The sequence below is a fragment of the Cydia amplana genome, chromosome 20 (assembly GCF_948474715.1).
Source record: "Cydia amplana chromosome 20, ilCydAmpl1.1, whole genome shotgun sequence".
NCBI classification, from domain to species: Eukaryota; Metazoa; Arthropoda; class Insecta; order Lepidoptera; family Tortricidae; genus Cydia; species Cydia amplana.
In genome coordinates this window covers 6,163,034-6,183,102 of record NC_086088.1, presented here as the reverse complement: position 1 = coordinate 6,183,102, position 20,069 = coordinate 6,163,034, and the positions used below count along the sequence as shown (strand labels likewise).

At 36.0% G+C, this 20,069-nt stretch overlaps 1 protein-coding gene across 1 annotated transcript in view; it reads right to left on the bottom strand.

Moving 5' to 3' along the window:
- LOC134657453 (TWiK family of potassium channels protein 7) overlaps positions 1-19,626 on the bottom strand; it is a 61,982-nt gene extending 42,356 nt beyond the window's left edge. Inside the window, exon 1 of the mRNA XM_063513013.1 lies at positions 19,015-19,626. Within this exon, the coding sequence (XP_063369083.1) occupies positions 19,015-19,420 (406 nt within the window). The 5' untranslated portion in view covers positions 19,421-19,626. The remainder of the gene's footprint in view (positions 1-19,014) is intronic.
- Between the last annotated feature and the right edge of the window lie 443 nt (positions 19,627-20,069).

Genomic DNA, 20,069 nt, shown 5'->3' with positions numbered 1-20,069 from the left:
AGTCCACGTCGTCACTGCCCCAGTCTGCATCCGCATATCCAGTGATGTCCAGCTGCTGCTTGCCTTTCTTAAAAGTCAAACGGAGATCCAATGTACCTTTCAAGTAGCGCAGGACTCTTTTGGCTGCTTTCCAGTGGGTCTCTGTAAATGATTCATTAAATTGACTCAAGTAGCTAACTGCGTATGCGATATCTGGTCGGGTACAGATAGCAATATACATAAGAGAACCTACAAGACCTCTATAATCATAGGTATCATCTCTTTGATTGCCCCTAGGTAACTTAAGTCCTGTTTCCATGGGAGTAGGCGAACACTTACACTCTTCCATTTTATATTTCTTCAGCACCATCGCGATATGACTCGATTGATCGAGAGTAATTTTGTTTTCATCTCTACACAATCTCATACCTAACACCTGATGAGCTGGCCCTAGGTCTGTCATATCAATCCAAAATTTGGTGAATAAGTGCTTGTTGCTAGGCCTACATGAATAAAGTATATTTTGACTACAAAAATATGTAAATTTCCCACAAGGCAAGATAAGTGGCGTTAGTGGATTCTAAAAAGTTGGGACTTTTTAATCCTAGTGTAATCAACATTGCTGAGTAGGAATAATCTAAAATGTCTCGGAATCCAGTGAAAACGGGCACCAGCAGTTTCATCAGTTTCATAATTAATTATAATTAAATAAAAAATATTATTCGTATCTTTATTTATTTTTCATCTTAAGTTAGGTAATTTATAATAATTATAATATGAATATAAAAGTAAAATATAAAAAAACTTACAAAACAATAAAAATACATATAAACACATTATAAAAAACCTAACCTAGGGTGCCGCCAGCAGCGGGGCAAGGCCCAAGCTACCGGTGGTTAGGGCTGCAGAGAGAGGAACCGGCGGACTATCCGCGCCGTGTCCAAGATCACCGCCTTCTGCATCTGACCCTTGATCCAACCACCTAGCGAGAGTCTCTCAAGATGTTAGTCGAGACTCTTCGCTATTAGACCGTTCACTGAAACGACTATCGGGACAATGATCGTCGAATCAACATCCCACATGGCGGTTATCTCGTAAGCCAAGGCGGTTATCTCGGTTATTCGTATTATTCTTAAATAAAAAAAAACCTTAAAACTTCAAAATGTTTAATTGCAAAGGGTGTCTAACTTGGTATAAGGTTCAGTAGAAAAAGACAAATGAAAGATGTTCTGCTGTTCGTTTCCTCTTTCCTCAGTCATTGGCTAATTAGAAAATATTCTAACGAAAGCGGCAATCTTAATACAAAGTGGCATTCTCTGCCAGTACATTACATGGGCCAAATATAAATTAAATCATAAATATACCGGGTGTGGCCCACGAGCAAAAAATTAAACTTTAGGTTATACCTACCCTACTCCTCAAACTGACCAACATTTGTTCAGTGACTTAAAAAAAATATGAAGACTTTAGATTCGTCTTTTCGAAAGTCGCTCAACAAATGTTGATTAGTATGAGGAATACAGCCTACAGTTATTAGTTGTAGTTAATTTTAGTTTTATATTCATTTTATAACACTTATTACACAATAACTGAGTTATTATTTGCATTACTTAAACTTGAAAATATAACGTATTTTATTCGTTTTTAACTGACCTCGTGTAGACCACTTCTTAGAGAGTTCTTAACGCATTAATATATGTATACATAATTGTTTCGTAGATGATATATGTAGTCGTTATTATGATTTATGTCTACACTTAAGAAAAACAACATATTATCTTTAAAAGCGCCTACAATCATGTTTAAAAATGTAAAAGTGTCATCTTCCAAGTTTTAGTCAGCGGTCAAGCCAGAGACGAATTTAAAATGTGATTCAGTCAGTGTTGGTGGAACTATTCTGCTAATATTTAACCGTAGTTTATTATTTTTTATTTTAGTAAGGGACATGACGTCAGCGTGACGCCTACTATGTTTTCAATGTCTGCTTTAAAAATAAATGAACCTTTCCAAATATCCAGATAAATGGTTGAAAGTATTAGTATACCTTCAGACTACGATTTTTGAAGTGAAAACTTCTTTAGCGGCGCTGGACACTTTTTGAGGTGGGGAAAAAATGATAAACTCGAGACAGCGTAAGGCGATCACGTGACCGTAAGCCCCGTAAGGTGGCCACTCATAATTTAAATCAATAAAGAAAAACTCAATGTTATTTGACATTTATGTGGCGGACTCCTTTTCAAGACTTTAGCTATGTTCAAATAATTTGACGTTGTCATGGCAGTATGTAAATAAACATGTCAATGAAAAAGTGTGATCTTATTTGAGAATGATAATAATATATAATAAATAAATAGAATACCTCCGCTAAACGTATGTATCGTGTTACCGGGCGTCGGTAACATAGTGAGGTGAGTTTTCACTTCTATCGGCACTCCCGGAGTGCAACCGTTGTTGCTTGTTTTCTTTTAAAACTTTTCTATTACAGAAATAGGTTAAAAAATCGGTTGACATTATACACCCAAAGTTGACGATACAAATCATATCAATAAGCGCTAATTTTAAAAGGTTTTCAATAAAATCTAGTGTGTAGGTTTACGATTAAATACGTCAGTATTAAGACTAAAATAATCTAAGTTTAATTTTGTCTAGGCAGGCGTCAACTACTTAATTAAAGCCAGATTCTTTACAATTTGATTAAAACGCTTCTCAAGTACACCCTTGTTAAATTGCTAATGGACTCCTATTGATTTACGCAAAAAGGCCCAAAAACAATGAGATTTTCACGATTGGCTAGCCCTAACCGCTGCCGACGTCCCCTGGTTGTTAAGATACATTCGATAATAAACTGAATTGCCTTAGCAATAAAGTCCAAGCAGGGTGTAAAATTTCAGTGTTTATAGCCATCGTTACTTGGCTGACGGCATAGACTAGGAATCCTCTAGACGGAGTTTAGAGCAATGATTTCATGAAACCGATGCTGCCAAAAATACTGGGGTGCGGGGGACGAGGTGAGCGAATCCCGTGCCGTGATTGGGCCGTTCAAAGACGGACCAATCACGGCACGGGATTCTGACACTTGACTCGAAGATGGAGTAAAACTACCGTATATTTGTGGCAGAGGGGGTAGCGTTACTATGCTCAGTCTAGAGGATGTCTTGTCTGTGGCTGAAGGTTACGAACAAATAAAATACGTAAACAGCTACTTTTTTAATTATCTCTGGAGTTTCGAGTTTAACTGCGGGCTGTTTGAGCTTTATATGTATGTGGGACTAGCTGTTGCCCGCGACTTTGTACGCGTGGATTTGTATATTGGTGGTTATATATTCTACATTAGCTTAGAACATTATGCAGCAAAAGATAGCAGTAGGGACTGTTAATCATTTGTTAATTATTATACACAACCTGGTTTCAAGCCCCTAACTGAATAAAATTGTTCTCGATATAATCCCTCTCAACCCCCAGCATATTTTCAAGTCCACTATTTAGTAAAACCTACTACCTAACTACCTATTTACGAAGTTTGAAGGTCCTAGCTTTAAATACAATTTGAACTCTCTACCAACTTTTAACCCCTTCTTAAACCTTTTAGGGGATGATTTTTTAAAGAAGCTGAAATTACTTTTCATGTATTCTAATAATATGCCTTTATGCAAAGATTCAAGTCCCGCACTCAAAAGAATGTTTGATCTCCATACAAACTTTCAACCCCTATTTCCCACCTTGGGGGATGAATTTTCAAAACCGCTGAAATTACTTTTATTGTATTCATATAATATGCCCTTATACAAAGATTCAAGTCCCGCACTCAAAAAAATATATTATGTGCATACAAACTTTCAACCCCCTTTTCATCACCTGGGGGGATCAATTTTCAAAAACGCTGAAATTACTTTTCTTATATTCTTATAATATACCCTTATACAAAGATTCAAGTCCCGCACTCGAAAAAATATTTGATGTGCATACAAACTTTCAACCCCTTTTTTACCACCTTGGGGGATGAATTTTCAAAAACGCTGAAATTACTTTTCTTTTATTCTTATAATATGCCCTTATCCAAAGATTCAAGCCCCGCACTCAAAAAAATATTTGATGTGAATACAAACTTTCAAACCCTTTTTCACCACCAATTTGGGGATCAATTTTCAAAAACGCTGAAATCACTTTTCGTGTATTCTAATAATATGCCTTTATGCAAAGATTCAAGTCCCGCACTCAAAAGAATGTTTGATCTCCATACAAACTTTCAACCCCTATTTCCCACCTTGGGGGATGAATTTTCAAAAACGCTGAAATTTCTTTTCTTGTATTCATATAATATGCCCTTATACAAAAATTTAAGTCCCGCACTCAAAATAATAATTGTTGTGCATACAAATGCAATATAAATGCAAGTGTCCTGACTGACTGACTGACTGATTCATCAACGCAGAGCCGAAACTACAAAAGCTAGAAAGTTGAAATTTGCACACCAGGTTGCATTTATAAAGTGTACAAGAGATAAGAAGCGATTTTGAAAAATTCAACCCCTAAGGGGCTTAAAAAGGGGATGAAAGGTTGTATGGGGTACAGGTTTTATTTTGAGCTAGGAATTTGAAAGTTAGTAAAAAGATATATTATTAAAACACAAGAATACTAATTTCTGGGTTTTGGAAAATTCATCCCCTAAGGTGGTGAAAAAGGGGTTGAAAGTTTGTATGGAAATTAAAAAAAATTTCGAGCGCGGGAAAGTAATTTCAGCGTTTTTGAAAATTCATCCCCTAACAGGGTTAAAAAGGGGTTGAAAGTTTGAATCCATTACAAATGCTTTGAAACTTCTTAGAAAGGCATAATAGACGATTACAAAAAAAAATTAATTGCGACGTTTTAGGAAATTCAACCCCTAAGGGGGTTAAAAAGGAGATGAAGTTTGTCTTGGGGTTCAAATTTTATTGTAAGCTAGGAACTTGAAACTTCGTAAAAAGGTATTATAATAAAAGAGAAGAAAACTAATTTCAGCGTTTTTGAAAATTCATCCCCCAAGGTGGTAAAAAGGGGTTGAAAGTTTGTATGCACAACAATTATTATTTTGAGTGCGGGACTTGAATCTTTGTATAAGGGCATATTATAAGAATACAAGAAAAGTAATTTCAGCGTTTTTGAAAATTCATCTCCCTAGGTGGTGAAAAAGGGGTTGAAAGTTTGTATGCACATCAAATATTTTTTGGGTACGGGACTTGATTCTTTGTATAAGGGCATATTATAAGAATACAAGAAAAGGAATTTCAGCGTTTTTAAAAATTCATCCCCCAAGGTGGTGAAAATGGGGTTGAAAGTTTGTATGCACATCATATATTTTTTTGAGTGCGGGACTTGAATTTTTGTATAAGGGCATATTATATGAATACAAGAAAAGTAATTTCAGCGTTTTTGAAAATTCATCCCCCAAGGTGGGAAATAGGGGTTGAAAGTTTGTATGGAGATCAAACATTCATTTGAGTGCGGGACTTGAATCTTTGCATAAAGGCATATTATTAGAATACACGAAAAGTGATTTCAGCGTTTTTGAAAATTGATCCCCCAAGGTGGTGAAAAAGGGTTTGAAAGTTTGTATTCACATCAAATATTTTTTTGAGTGCGGGGCTTGAATCTTTGGATAAGGGCATATTATAAGAATAAAAGAAAAGTAATTTCAGCGTTTTTGAAAATTCATCCCCCAAGGTGGTAAAAAAGGGGTTGAAAGTTTGTATGCACATCAAATATTTTTTCGAGTGCGGGACTTGAATCTTTGTATAAGGGTATATTATAAGAATATAAGAAAAGTAATTTCAGCGTTTTTGAAAATTGATCCCCCAAGGTGATGAAAAGGGGGTTGAAAGTTTGTATGCACATAATATATTTTTTTGAGTGCGGGACTTGAATCTTTGTATAAGGGCATATTATATGAATACAAGAAAAGTAATTTCAGCGGTTTTGAAAATTCATCCCCCAAGGTGCGAAATAGGGGTTGAAAGTTTGTATGGAGATCAAACATTCATTTGAGTGCGGGACTTGAATCTTTGCATAAAGGCATATTATTAGAATACACGAAAAGTGATTTCAGCGTTTTTGAAAATTGATCCCCCAAGGTGGTGAAAAAGGGTTTGAAAGTTTGTATTCACATCAAATATTTTTTTGAGTGCGGGGCTTGAATCTTTGGATAAGGGCATATTATAAGAATAAAAGAAAAGTAATTTCAGCGTTTTTGAAAATTCATCCCCCAAGGTGGTAAAAAAGGGGTTGAAAGTTTGTATGCACATCAAATATTTTTTCGAGTGCGGGACTTGAATCTTTGTATAAGGGTATATTATAAGAATATAAGAAAAGTAATTTAAGCGTTTTTGAAAATTGATCCCCCAAGGTGATGAAAAGGGGGTTGAAAGTTTGTATGCACATAATATATTTTTTTGAGTGCGGGACTTGAATCTTTGTATAAGGGCATATTATATGAATACAAGAAAAGTAATTTCAGCGGTTTTGAAAATTCATCCCCCAAGGTGCGAAATAGGGGTTGAAAGTTTGTATGGAGATCAAACATTCTTTTGAGTGCGGGACTTGAATCTTTACATAAAGGCATATTATTAGAATACATGAAAAGTAATTTCAGCTTCTTTAAAAAATCATCCCCTAAAAGGTTTAAGAAGGGGTTAAAAGTTGGTAGAGAGTTCAAATTGTATTTAAAGCTAGGACCTTCAAACTTCGTAAATAGGTAGTTAGGTAGTAGGTTTTACTAAATAGTGGACTTGAAAATATGCTGGGGGTTGAGAGGGATTATATCGAGAACAATTTTATTCAGTTAGGGGCTTGAAACCAGGTTGTGTATAATAATTAACAAATGATTAACAGTCCCTACTGCTATCTTTTGCTGCATAATGTTCTAAGCTAATGTAGAATATATAACCACCAATATACAAATCCACGCGTACGAAGTCGCGGGCAACAGCTAGTATGTAAATAAATACAAAATGTGTTGAAAGTTTTAGCGGGTGGGATATGAATTTTTGGGGAGATACGAAGTCCTAGGGCCGATTCGAAGTCAACAACTAGTTACATGTTTGAATTGATTTTGATACGACCTTGACGATCGTCTTGACAATGGCTTGCATCACTTCATTTCGCATGCACCAATCAGCGTGAGCGATCTTCAAGGTCGTGTCAAAATAAGATCAAAGTAACGAGTTGTTAAATCTGAATCGACCTCCTGGTAATAGGGTAACTACTATTAGATCCGGGCGTCTGGCACCTGCTCATTGGTAGAGACTAGAGTGGCATACCAAAAAAGGAAATAAGGATTTAGTAGAGCGAAAAGTGAAGAATTTCAATTATGTATTAAATATTCCATCTGTAAAACACTATGATGTTTTGCCAATTGCCTTCATGAATGTAGAAATAAGAAAAAAAATTGTTAATTGGCGCCAAAAGACAGTAACAATGAACAGTAGTGCAGCTGCGGTTGGAAATGGACTGTCACCTTAATATTAATATTTCATTTAATGCTATACTGGGTTTATGTTGTGAGACTTTGTACGCACGGGATGCAGTAAAATAAATGAAGCAAATGAAATATGTGGTGGCAGAGTTCCATGTTTATGTATCCACTGATTAATGTTTAAGTACTGTCCTAAAACCACATTTCCGTAGCGTGCGTAGAATCTAACTAATGATGACCGATGATGTGGTTTTCCCGAGTGCAGCCCTACGTTTGGTCAGTGGGGAGACACTTCGGGCAAACTCGGTTCCGTTCAGCTCAGCGTTGCTCCGAGCAATTATTAGGGTTGACACAACTTGACGTCCCTTTGCGTGCACGACCACAGATAAGATAATTGCTTGAAGTTTGACAACCCTAAATAGCCGAAAGGGATAGTGCCATAAGCAAGGGATAATTATCATGATTCGTCCCTGAATCGCTGACAAACTTCCGAAGTGGAAGTGTCCTTACGGTAGTAGTACTATTACTTATTCTGTGGTTTGGTGTTGCAAATGGTCATATCAGTATATCGGGGCCAGGATGCGAAGCCACGTTTACGCTCCGTAGCGAACGAAACGCAACTGTCACTGTCGCACTAATATGGAAGAGTGATAATGTAATGTGGTAAATGTCCACTTTTAGTGTTTAGCAGTAACGCTTTGGTTTACTGCGACATAAACGCATATTGCTTGTGTCAGCGCAACCTAACGTGTATAAAACAATAGGCATTTAGAGAATAAACGTTCAGAATGTTCTTATACTAGCACACATAAGGTGTTTAACTTCTACTCCCATCACCTGCTCGAAACAATATAGATAACAAGCGCTGTCTTGTTATCTGAATAGAGAGAGATGACTATTACGCTATGCTACGGTGGCCTAGCCAAGCTTACAACGCTATCGCTTCGACAATGAAACGTTTTGTCTCTCTTCACTCTCTCTATCACTCTCCATAAAGCGTGACACGGGACTGACAGATGAGCATCGCGCCATTGCCGGCGTCGTAATGGAGTTTACCAAGATATGTCGGTTTCCCATGTTTTAATGTATTGATTTTTTTATTATTAGAATTTTAGCAAACTGAGATACTTTTTTCAAAGGTCCTGCAATATCAAAATAATTACGAATTTTCATAAGTACCTATTCTCATAAAATCGAGTCTAGTCATTATTTTTGTAAATAACTGGAAGGCAAAATATGAAACGAATCAAGGTATTCTTTTTTCAAACACGATTAATGTAAAGTGTATTTTTTAATTCCGTAGACTAAAATGACAACCTCAAATGTCAAACGTAGAAATAATGTGGCCAGCTTAAAACAAACAGTGCTGATCTTTGATTTCGGTTTGTGAATAACCGATAAATATTAAATTAATTTTAGATTCAAAATAAACAATAAATGAAATCTACTCGCTACATGATAGGAAATCAATAAATAAAATCTACTCACTACTAATCTACTCAAACTGATAAGATTGTCGTAGTAAAAATGACCCAGGCCATAATAGGGTATTATACTGTATTTAAAATAAATTATTTTACACGCATGCATGCATGAAATAAAGTACCAGATAATTATTAGAAAAACATATATAGGAGTTATTTTTAAGCACAAGTTCTATTTAATAAATCGGATAGAAATATAAAAAGTAGGTGAGTTGACCGTGATCGTGACGTCACGATGTAATGTTTCATATAAATTCCATATTAGCAAATCGTTTTGACAGCTCTAAAAAAGTAACTGATTTGACTATAATTGGTCAAGCAGATCTTGTCAGTAGAAAAAGACGGCAAATTGGAAAAATGTAGGCGCAAAGGGATATCGTCTCATAGAAAATTTGAATTTCGCGCCTTTTTCTACTGACAAGATTTGCTTGGCCATCAATAGTAGGAAAATACCCTAGTGTTTAAAAAAAAATTAAAAATTGACGTTGACGTATTTGAATTCGACATACGTTACTTAACTCGTTTTCTCTCGTTTTTGTTACGTTTGTTGCATTATTGTTTAATAGTTTCCATATACATGGATCCTAATCTCCCATCTTCTTCGTCGCATGTACGCGGTGAACAAGTGTCGCCTCGGAAAAAACGTAAAGTTAAACCCCTGAGGCGAGAAGTTTATGATAGTAAATGTGTACAAATATGTGAACGAAGAGGCAAAATATGTTCATTGTGTTACAGACACTTCATCAACAAATATAAGTACCTCCCAATCGTTTATTTTCGGTTAGTAACGGTTGTAGCACAACACTATTTATAAGACGTAAAAAACTAGCAACACATGAAATGTCATTTTAGTCTACGGAATTAAAAAATACACTTTAAATGTGCTAAGGGCGTTACGTCTGAAGCTTTTTAATTTAATTCTGTAGTTGTCAAAAAGGCATAAATTTCAATAAAGTGACTAAAATCACAAATTCTCCCCGGACAGCCGTGACCGCCCACGTACTCGTCTATTCTACGCACGTCACTAAACACCTAGTTTATGTCTGACCTCTCGTTACTAACAGTTATAACTAATTTAAGGGTCAAGATATACTAGGAGATAGTTTAAAGTCGGTTGGTGAATGAGAGTAGTGAGGCGCGAAGGAATTTTGAACGGTGACATAAATAGTATGTTTATTTATATCGTGTTTTATATTATTACACTCTAGGCTAGTGGCAATGACTCATCCTTGACGACGATTTGTGAGAATAGCATTATTATAACTAATAAACTTGCGTGTTAACTGTCATATAATATTACTTATTATGTTGTAACACCGTGCAGCAATTTAAGAAGGTAGGCCACGGTCGCTTCTCCACACAAACGTCCCCATTTTCCTCTCTGGATATGTGAAAATCGGGTTTCGAAATGTTAATCGTCAGATTAAGAAAATGCGTACAAACAATTGTCAGATTAAGTAATATATAGCACAAGTATGGCATTAACTAGGGCCAAAATAACCAAACGACTTATTTAACACCCCCACCAACACCCCGACATTTTTAATAATCTGTATACGCTTGGTCACGGAAGCGTGGAGAAGAGCTGGAAAAGAAAACATAAGTGTAACCTTTCATTCTTATTATTTTCTGACCTTACGAGTCCAAGAGCTGGCAGCTTTCTCTCGCAGCGCACAAGTATTGCCATTCAGCGAGGGAATGCTGCCAGCATCTTTGGCACAATGCCGCGGCGGCCTTTTTTTAAATGGTTTTTTTTATTTAGATTAGTTTAGTTTTTAATTTTATTGTAAGTACCTACTTAGTTTATTTTTAACTTTAGTTTTTAATTTTAGATTGTAATTTTATCTAAATTTTATATTAAAGGAAAAAATGGAAAAAGTTACGCTTCCGGCAGGACTTGAACCCGCATCCTCCTTTCCTTTAATATAAAATCTAGAATATCGCTCGCAGACGTATCTGCTTGTTAAAAAATTGATGTAATTTTATCTGTTGTTGCATGAATAAATTATAACTTTAAAGGTCTCTACGACGCTCGAGTAACTCCAAATTTAGCATCTTCGGCTCCTCCATAAGCATCACTAGCTCTGTGAGAGGGGTAGACAAACCAATCATAATACCTAGCATACGAGGCCTACCGCGAACACCGAAGTTCGCTAATCGCGGGCATCTTTCTCTGTCACTCTGATTACGCCTTAATTGGAGTAAAAGAGAAGGATGCCCGCAATTTGCGAATACCAGTTTTCGCGGTAGGCCCCCTGTAACTTTGCCAATGCACGTGACATGCGCACGCGACTCGTTTTCTGACTTGCCAATTGTCGTGAAAGCTGTCATTTAGCAAGAACGATGTCGGCAAAAAAATCCTCTGGCGCCAACATTTTATTTAAGATGAAGCTTGTTTAATTGTAAACAACAATGTATACTTTCGTGTTAAATATAATATCAATTGAGCGTGGTTGTCATTCAAGAATTTAAATTATTAGAATAATTTAATTTCAGCATGAATGCATCGCGCGCGAACTAATGTAATTAGATAGATTAGTCAGTAGTGACGAGAACGCACAATATTAATAGCGAATACATTAGGTATGAATACAAAACCAAAGATTAAGGCTTGATTTTCGTTCCAAAACTACGCGCTGCTCCAGAACCATAAATTACGTGCACGTACCTTAGCAGTTTGGGACGGTGTCCAATATTTGAAAGTAGACAAACGTCCAACCTTCAAAGTACTAACAACTTTCCATTGGTCGACCTTATTGTCTTTGAAATAGGGTTCACGTATTGTCAGTTAACAATGTGAACTTTCTGTCACTGTCGAAAATAAAACGCCCAGACGGTTCGTCACAGAATATTAGTAAAAATTACCTGATTTTGTGAAAAATGCTCGTCATATATTTCGTTTGAAAATAGACTCTAACTGTATTATAATAAGAAATATGGCATTATTTTATATTCAGTTATATTGGCGCCCTTGGCGCTAGTTACAGTTGGTTTCAGTGTTTTTGTAGTTCTTTACCTTCATATTTAACGCTCCAATTTCTCTTGACTTCAAATATCTCCGACACCACCAAAAATAACAGGCGTAACAGACATTAGATATTCAAACTCATTCAATTGCTTACTTTACACTGTACTGTCTGACTGTAAAGTTTACAGTATATATCATTAGGCAAGTAAACAAAGACATTACCTACCCCAATGATATTATTATATAACCATAGATAGGTTATACTCATACTTGAGGAGCACAAAAAATACTTCCATATTTATTTCTGTGCCTACGAAGAAATCTGTTATTTTTGATTAATTTTCTCATTCCATCCATCTTTGTCACACTCGTTGTTAAACATATTATAAGATCGTCACTTTCTCTTTCGGTGTACGGGAGCTCGTTAGCACGTGCACATTTCTCGCTTGTCCAGCCGCGACTAAAGGCAACTTGTCCAATTTGTCACAAGGTAAGCGCTTCAATTTTGGAACGCCTATAACCTATCTTGAGTTATAAATCATTGACCTACCCAGGAAAGGCAGGAAATCGTTAAAACTTTTCGTGTAAAATGTTAGGATTAATTAGCAACATCGTTTTGGTTTCATGTTAACTTTTAATACTCGTAGTAAGGCGCAGCACACACGGAGCTGCGAAACGTCGCGCAGCGTGATCGAATCCATCGGACATTCGACTTCTAACATAATTCTTCTCACCGTAAATTGACATCAGTTTTGTATATTAATTCTGTTTATTTTTAAGAGAAGTAATTGTTATTTATTTTGTTTATTTGTTAAGAAATGTGAAGAATTTTTGTATATTTTTATATTTCATACACAATTAATATTGTTCATGAATAAATAATGATGATGATGATGATGATAACACAGTCCTCTGAGTAACAAACTAAATATAACAAAAAAAAACAAGATAAAATCAGCCTAGTCATAACAAGGCCAAGTTTTCCTTCTGATTTGCAAGGCTTTGGCTTTCGTAACCCCCTGAACGCCACGTCTGTCGTGTGCGGCGCTTCATCGTGAACGAATGAAAGAAATGCATGAAGGTTGATATTGGGATTGGATAACGGCGCATCCAGCTTTATATTGGGGGGAGGGGTCGTACAGTCAAATTCTAGTTATTTTTTTACGAATAAAACATTGAAACTTATTTATGGTAGACCCGCAGCCCTCCATGATTCCTGTAGTTCTCTCTCTGTTCACCCAGCTCAGATCACCTGGGTTAATAAAGTAAACTAAAAATACACTTAATTCACCTATGATTTTCTTGGGGGGTATTAAGTAAACTTTAATTATATGTGATTCACCCTTTGTTCACGAGGTGCACAAAGTTAACGGACAGTGAATTTAATGGACCTGTGACCAATTATTATTATGGGTGTATTAAGTTTACTTTAAGTATATTTCAGTGTATGGGGTCCGCGCTTGGTATTAGGCTGTGTGTAATTAGTTTTTATCCGTTAACCCGTGGAGCGCCCGAAAATTACCGTAGTATGGAACTCCTATACTAGTTACTGGCACACGTGTCTGGTTAGGGCGAGTGGTTTAATGACTTGATAAAGAGTCGAACTAAATTTTATTGATTTAAATAAAATCTAGACCGGAGATCTTCTAATCTTATGAGTCTCAACAAACACTATTGTTTTTAATGTTTATTGATTGTGAAAGTCAGTCAACCGAGAGTTGCACGCCTAATTGGGATTTTGATCTAGGTATGTAATCATACATATATACCTATATTATCCCTTTGATCGTCAGATAATTACATCTTGTGGTATTATCACATGTTGACAATTTCAGATAGGTAATTAATAATAATTATATCGCCAGGCTATAATATATCGTAATTGACAATATCCTGACTTCCTGAGACCGCATTGGAAAATAGAAAATAGTTGTTATGTAGAACTAGCCTTATGAACCAATTTTGCATAGGTATACAACTGGCCTTAAAATTTATAGTTTATGATGGTTCATTTTCATTATTTTTCACCACACCAGCACTTCACTTGCACTTGCACTTCAAAAACTGATAGCAAAGTTGCATTTTATTCACATGTGAGGCAAAGTAATCAAGTGCAAAATTTGAGTTGTTTTCTTATGTTTTCTGGTAGAATTCACTTTTAAATGATAATTTTGGATGATAAAATATTCAATAACATTCATTTGGATTTGATATGGCTTGATTTTGTAATATCAAACAAAATTACAGTTAATATTTGCTTCGGGTTGGTGTGGTGAAAAATTTTGTGTTTCACGGGGGCAAATTTTGTTTAACCCTCGTGCTTTGAAACCCTCGCAACGCTCAAGATTCCATTTTGGAATATTTCGCTTGCTCGGGTATTAATAATTAGCACGAGCGTTTAAACAACAACTTTGCCCCTTGTAAAACCAATAACTATTGTAAGTGGGTAGATTTGCACAGTGTAGTTTTTCCTCAGACACCCGTTGATATAGCGAACGGGTAAAGGGTTCAAAACGTGATGTAGTATAAATTCAATATACGCGATATAATCCGTTGTAGGTAATAGTTGTATTTTATTTTTATTAAACTTAAGAATTAAATTGAAGGCCAGTAACATTGAACATTAAATATTATGCTACACATTTTCTTGTAGTTGGCATCACTGGCATATTAATGTGCCTTTTGTCACACGTCACGACTTGAGCAATGTTTTGTTAATCTCCTAGTGTATTACACATGTCAACATGTGACATGTAAGTTCATGCCTACCGGCGTATGTGTTTTATTTTGTTTTCACCTCAGCAGCTCGAACAAGGGTCGTATGTACTTTGCTCACTCTATGTAGTCGACTCACTAGTTGAATAATATGTAGTTATTTATGTTTTACAAAGGGGCAAAGTTGTATTTTAACATTTCGTGCTAATATTGATACCCGAGCAACCGGGAGATTCCAAAATTGAACCATGAGCGTAGCGAGTGCTTTGAAATATGGAATCTTGAGGTTGCGAGGGTTAAACAATGTTTGCCATCGAGTGAAACACAAAAATTTTCACCACACCAACACAAGGAAAAATGACTGTAAAATATCAAACAAAATCAACGCAAATTAATTCAAAATGAATGTTATTAAATATTTATCATTCAAAGGTCAATTTTACCAGCAAACATAAGAAAACCACTCGAATTTGTATTTGATTAAAGATTATTTTGCCTCACATGTGAATAAAATGCAACTTTCTTATCAGTTTTTGAACAATGAATGAGAGCCTTTACCAGCTGGTGTGGTGAAAAGTAACTTTTTAATGTATATAAGTAAATAACGTGATTCATCAATATCATTTAGGTATATATTTGTCTACTCCCAGTTGAGGTGAAAAGTTATAAGTGCGACTCGAGGCCAAAATTATTGGCATTTGACGTCTCATACCGTTAAGTCCCACGCTACGCTCAAGAATCACGAACGTAGCGAGTGATTCTAATTTAAGCTAGAACCACTCGCTACGTTCGTCATTAATTTGTAAAGTTTTTCGCTTGTTCCGGACCCAAAATTAGCACTCGCAGTAAAGTAAATTTTTGCTTTCTTTTTGCACACAACTATTTCATTTAATTATCAACACATTTTAAAGACTAGCGGTGTTAATGATGCCATAGTTTGTATGGAAACATGAAAAAATTATGCAGCTTTAAAAAGCTTTAAGCTTCCCATAGTCGTATTAAAAAAATATTATGTTTAAGAGAAATACAATGTAAGCATTTTATTCTGCGGATAAAATGTAGTTGAAGGTTACTCCGAAATTTTCCACATAAATTCGTTTCAAAACATGAAATTACGTTCACTGTTTCAAAGTTCTTTAGCTTAAATACAACTCAAACCTTGCGGAAAATTCGCGTACGAACATTATTTTAACCGAGTTTTGGTTCTGAAAATGCCTTTATTTGTAGGGTTACCAGGTATAAATTTAAACAGGTTAAATAACTTTCAATAGGTACTATAGGTAGTCAGGTAGGTAAGTAATTAATCCGTGTAATGTATAAAAATGGATATTTTAATGAGGCAAATATACAGGGATAAGTTCGCCTTTTGTGTATTATTTCTATGTGTAATAAAGTAGGTATATACATACATACATATATACATATCATAGGCTTTGTAAATCTTAAAATACTAGAGTCGGGATAAGCTCAGGAGTACACTAAGCTCTAGGAGAGGGGAGTCCTGCAGTGATCAGGAGTGATGATCACACACACACACACACACACACACACACGCGCGCGCGCGCGTGCGCGCACGCACACACACACACACACACACACACACACACACACACACACACACGCACACAGTCTTCCATGTGTCTTCCATTTGGGTTCTAAAGTCAAAGGATGCTTGGTTCCGTTCACACAACATTCAACATTCTTAGAATAAAGTAGCCGAGCGGAACCTTATTTTTCTATACAATATGGGTACGATATAACTCCGCTATATACGTGGACGCGGCTATATCAACAAATGTTTTTTTCAGAATAGGCACTGTTCTGGAAATTCCCTCCAAGTAAATTCAAACAAGCGAGTATCGCGTAGTAATTACAATAATTTAGTAGAATTTAGGCCGAACACCTGAGAGAGCGTCAAATCTATATAAATAGCGGCTTAAAAATGCGACAATGTTGTTTTGGTTGGACTGGAACGTCTACAAGAGATTCTTGTTTTAGTACTATTTATTGTATTTCTTTTCTGTTGTGGAACGGACACTATCAGATCAGTAATAATGACAGTTATTATGAATAATGACATTACTATCGACAATGTGGAGATGGAAATACTTAAAATACGGTATAAATAAATTGCATTAAAACAAAGGATGATTAATGTAATTCTTAGTGAATGTGTCTAGTACGCGCGTTTTGCAAAGTTTAGCGACATTGCCAGCCTATAATGTAAATAGGTACCGCATGTATTGTTTTCTTTTTACTTCTTCAATTAGGTTATTTGCACATTTTAACGTTAGGTAGGACCTTTTGAATATCAGGGGTGGATAACATTTCTTACTACGACTTTACATTACATTGGTCATTGTTGAGTTTTGTGGGGCTATGCTATACGATTTTACATGTATTTTATTAAATAATGAAATAATAACCAATGGGCTTTTCAGAGAAATCTTGTAATTTACTCAAAACAGAATAAGGATTGTTGGTTAGTATAAGTATAAAATTTACCCCATTTTAAAATGTGACTCTAAATTTAAATTTTCAGGTTAATTTAGCGCCAGTACAAAATCGTGTAAAATAATGTAGAAAGGGGAACAACGTTGCTTAAGAGTCTAAACGTAGCCAACGAAAGATTAATGATATTGCAAAACCTTTTCCTGAAGAGTTCAACAACATAGCTAGTAAATATATGTATAGCTTAAATAAGCGTTGGAATTTTCACCCGCCAAGTTCGGATTTTCAAACGTAAGATAGGTGCTATCTATAAACTAAGCGCGCAAACTTTAGTAAAGTACTCGTAGGTAAAAGCTTGAGAAGTTATTCGTGTGGGTAGGTATGTACATTCACGAAGGCCGCAAAAATATCTGAATCGATCTTATTTGTAGAGCCATAAGAGCGGGTCTCATATTTTTGCGGACGAAGAGTAACATGTTATTGCAGATGACTGTACAAACCCGATATGAAGTTTATGTTGAAAATTGAATTTATGCTGTTATATTGGAAAGTCAACTTACATAGAGACGGACGAAGCTAAACTCTGCATGCCATTTGCATAGACGAAGTGTGGCATTGTCATCATTAATACGTTTATAATGACACCTCCTGACTCAAATTGTTCTATTGAAGTCGCTGCAAAGTTACCTTAGACGGACTATAGTAAACAATCTAGCGGTGAGGAAAAATCAGAATGTTAATAACAATTCACAACAACGGTATACTTACGAGTAAACGCGTAAAATTAAGTTTTAATTTTACCTCCGGCGTTTCGAGAACGGCGAAAAATAATGAGTAAAAATCGTGAAAGCTGTGATTTATCAGTGTAACTTAATAACAGTTAGTTTTTGTTCTCAACAATTTTTCAAAATACTTACCTGTTATTTTGTTCCAGAGTGTGACAATATGAATGTTTCTTTTGCGAGGTGCCTAGTTACAAACAAAATAACGAAACGCGGCAGTTTTGCTTTGGTCGTAATAAAATGGTGCCTAAAATGGTGGTAAAATACCTATGTAACGTTTGTTCTTTACAGCCTAGGCTAACCATTTCCGGAATAAAATGACTTTTCACAGATTTGATCGGGTTTCCGTTGGATACGGGGGATTTTTAAAACTCTTTGGAAGTGTTTTTCTTGATTATTAGATACTAGCGACCTGCCCCGGCTTCGCACGGGTTAACAAATTATATACATAAACCTTCCTCTTGAATCACTCTATTTATTTAAAAAAAACCCGCATCAAAATCCGTTGCGTAGTTTTAAAGATCTAAGCATACATACAGACAGACAGACAGACGCGTTCCGCTGAAAGCGACTTTGTTTTATAATATGTAGCGATTTCCAAGATCGCACACTTCGTTTTTCTTTCAGTTTTTAATGATATAGGAGGCAAACGAGCAGACAAATCACCTGATGGTAAGCGATTACCACTGCCCATGGACACCCGCAACACAAGAGAGGTTCCATTATAAGATTATAACATCATAAAAATTGATTCTAATTTGCCTGCTTTAAGTTAACAGGCCAACTTATCCCACAAATCTTACCCACCCCGGAACCAAAACCGTGAAAAAAATGGATGTTTCATTCAACTTGGTCGAATCATTAACGATGATTTCGTTATCTGACCCTATAGTGATAAGTGTGTGACCTTATCATTTAACTCGTTGGCTAAACGCTGAAAAAATACTCTATAAATACCTATCCTATAAATATTAGTTTGCTACTCCACGCACGGAGTTCTAGACATTTAAGTTTTTGACTTAAACTATAAAGTTTTATGGCGTTATTCATAAACGTCTGCTAATTTAATCAGTTGATGATCGTCGTTTGTCGTTATGCCATAGAGAGGAACAAACGACGATCATCAGCTGATGAACTTAGCAGACGCTTATGAATAACGCCGTTAGTCAATAATATTTGATAACTTACCCTCTAGAGCCATGAAGATCGCCGCTCCCATAACACTGTACAACACCAGACACAACATCAAAAAGAAATGCGTGAACCATCGCTTCGACAAATGCTTCAATTTACCAACAATCCACAGAGCAGTCTTTTCACCGAAACTTAGTCCACTTTTCGCCGTATTCCTTATAAAGTCCGACGCCTGAGTCATGTGCAGATACCATTCTGGGTTGAAATTGGGGTGAAACTTATGAGATTCTGGTGTTCTTGGTGGGTAGCCGTGGTAGTTATTGGAGGTTGAAAATCTTGAGACGGCGGACGGAGGGCCTCCATATGGTGATGTAGGGATTTGAAGGGTTATCTTGGGTCTGCTTAGGCGCTTAGGCGCTGGAGGCGGCGGCGGGGGCGCGTACTTTGGTACTTCGTCCATAGCTACTTCTTTTTTACTAGTTTACACTTAAGCGCCGGCGTTTAGAAAAGCGCTGTAGGTATGTTTAGTTCACGCACGTCCGCGAAATGCTCGCCGTGGCTGGACACTGACTTTATAAATAAAATGGAGTTAGTTCCCGTTGTGTCATCGGTGCAGATTACGCACAATTTCCTTTAAATATTAATTTGGCGGGTTATGTTTCTTGGGACTGTCTGAGAGTGTAGCCAAAACAATCGGTTGATATTTATTTAAAAGGTATGAATCATCACACCACCACATAGGTACTTAGAAAGTAAAATCTTATGTATTAGACTAGACTTAAAAATAAATAGATAACATAAACCAGATATTAATATTAATATTAAACTAAAATAGGTACCTACATCTAAAGATACGTATCTCGTAATGTTTTCATTTTGCATAATGAATTGACTAATCTTAATACCTAATTATTAAAAATTACTTAAGTAATACTATTTAGTAGTATTCGTTGCCAAAAATTGGTATACAGCCGAAGTCAAAGAGTTGTCTGTATACAATAGTAGTTTATGCAACAGTGATATAATAAGGGTTCTTAAAATTCAAGGGTCGAAGTTACAAAACGAGACGTAGTCGAGTTTTGTAAAAAAAGACCCGAGAATTTTAAGAA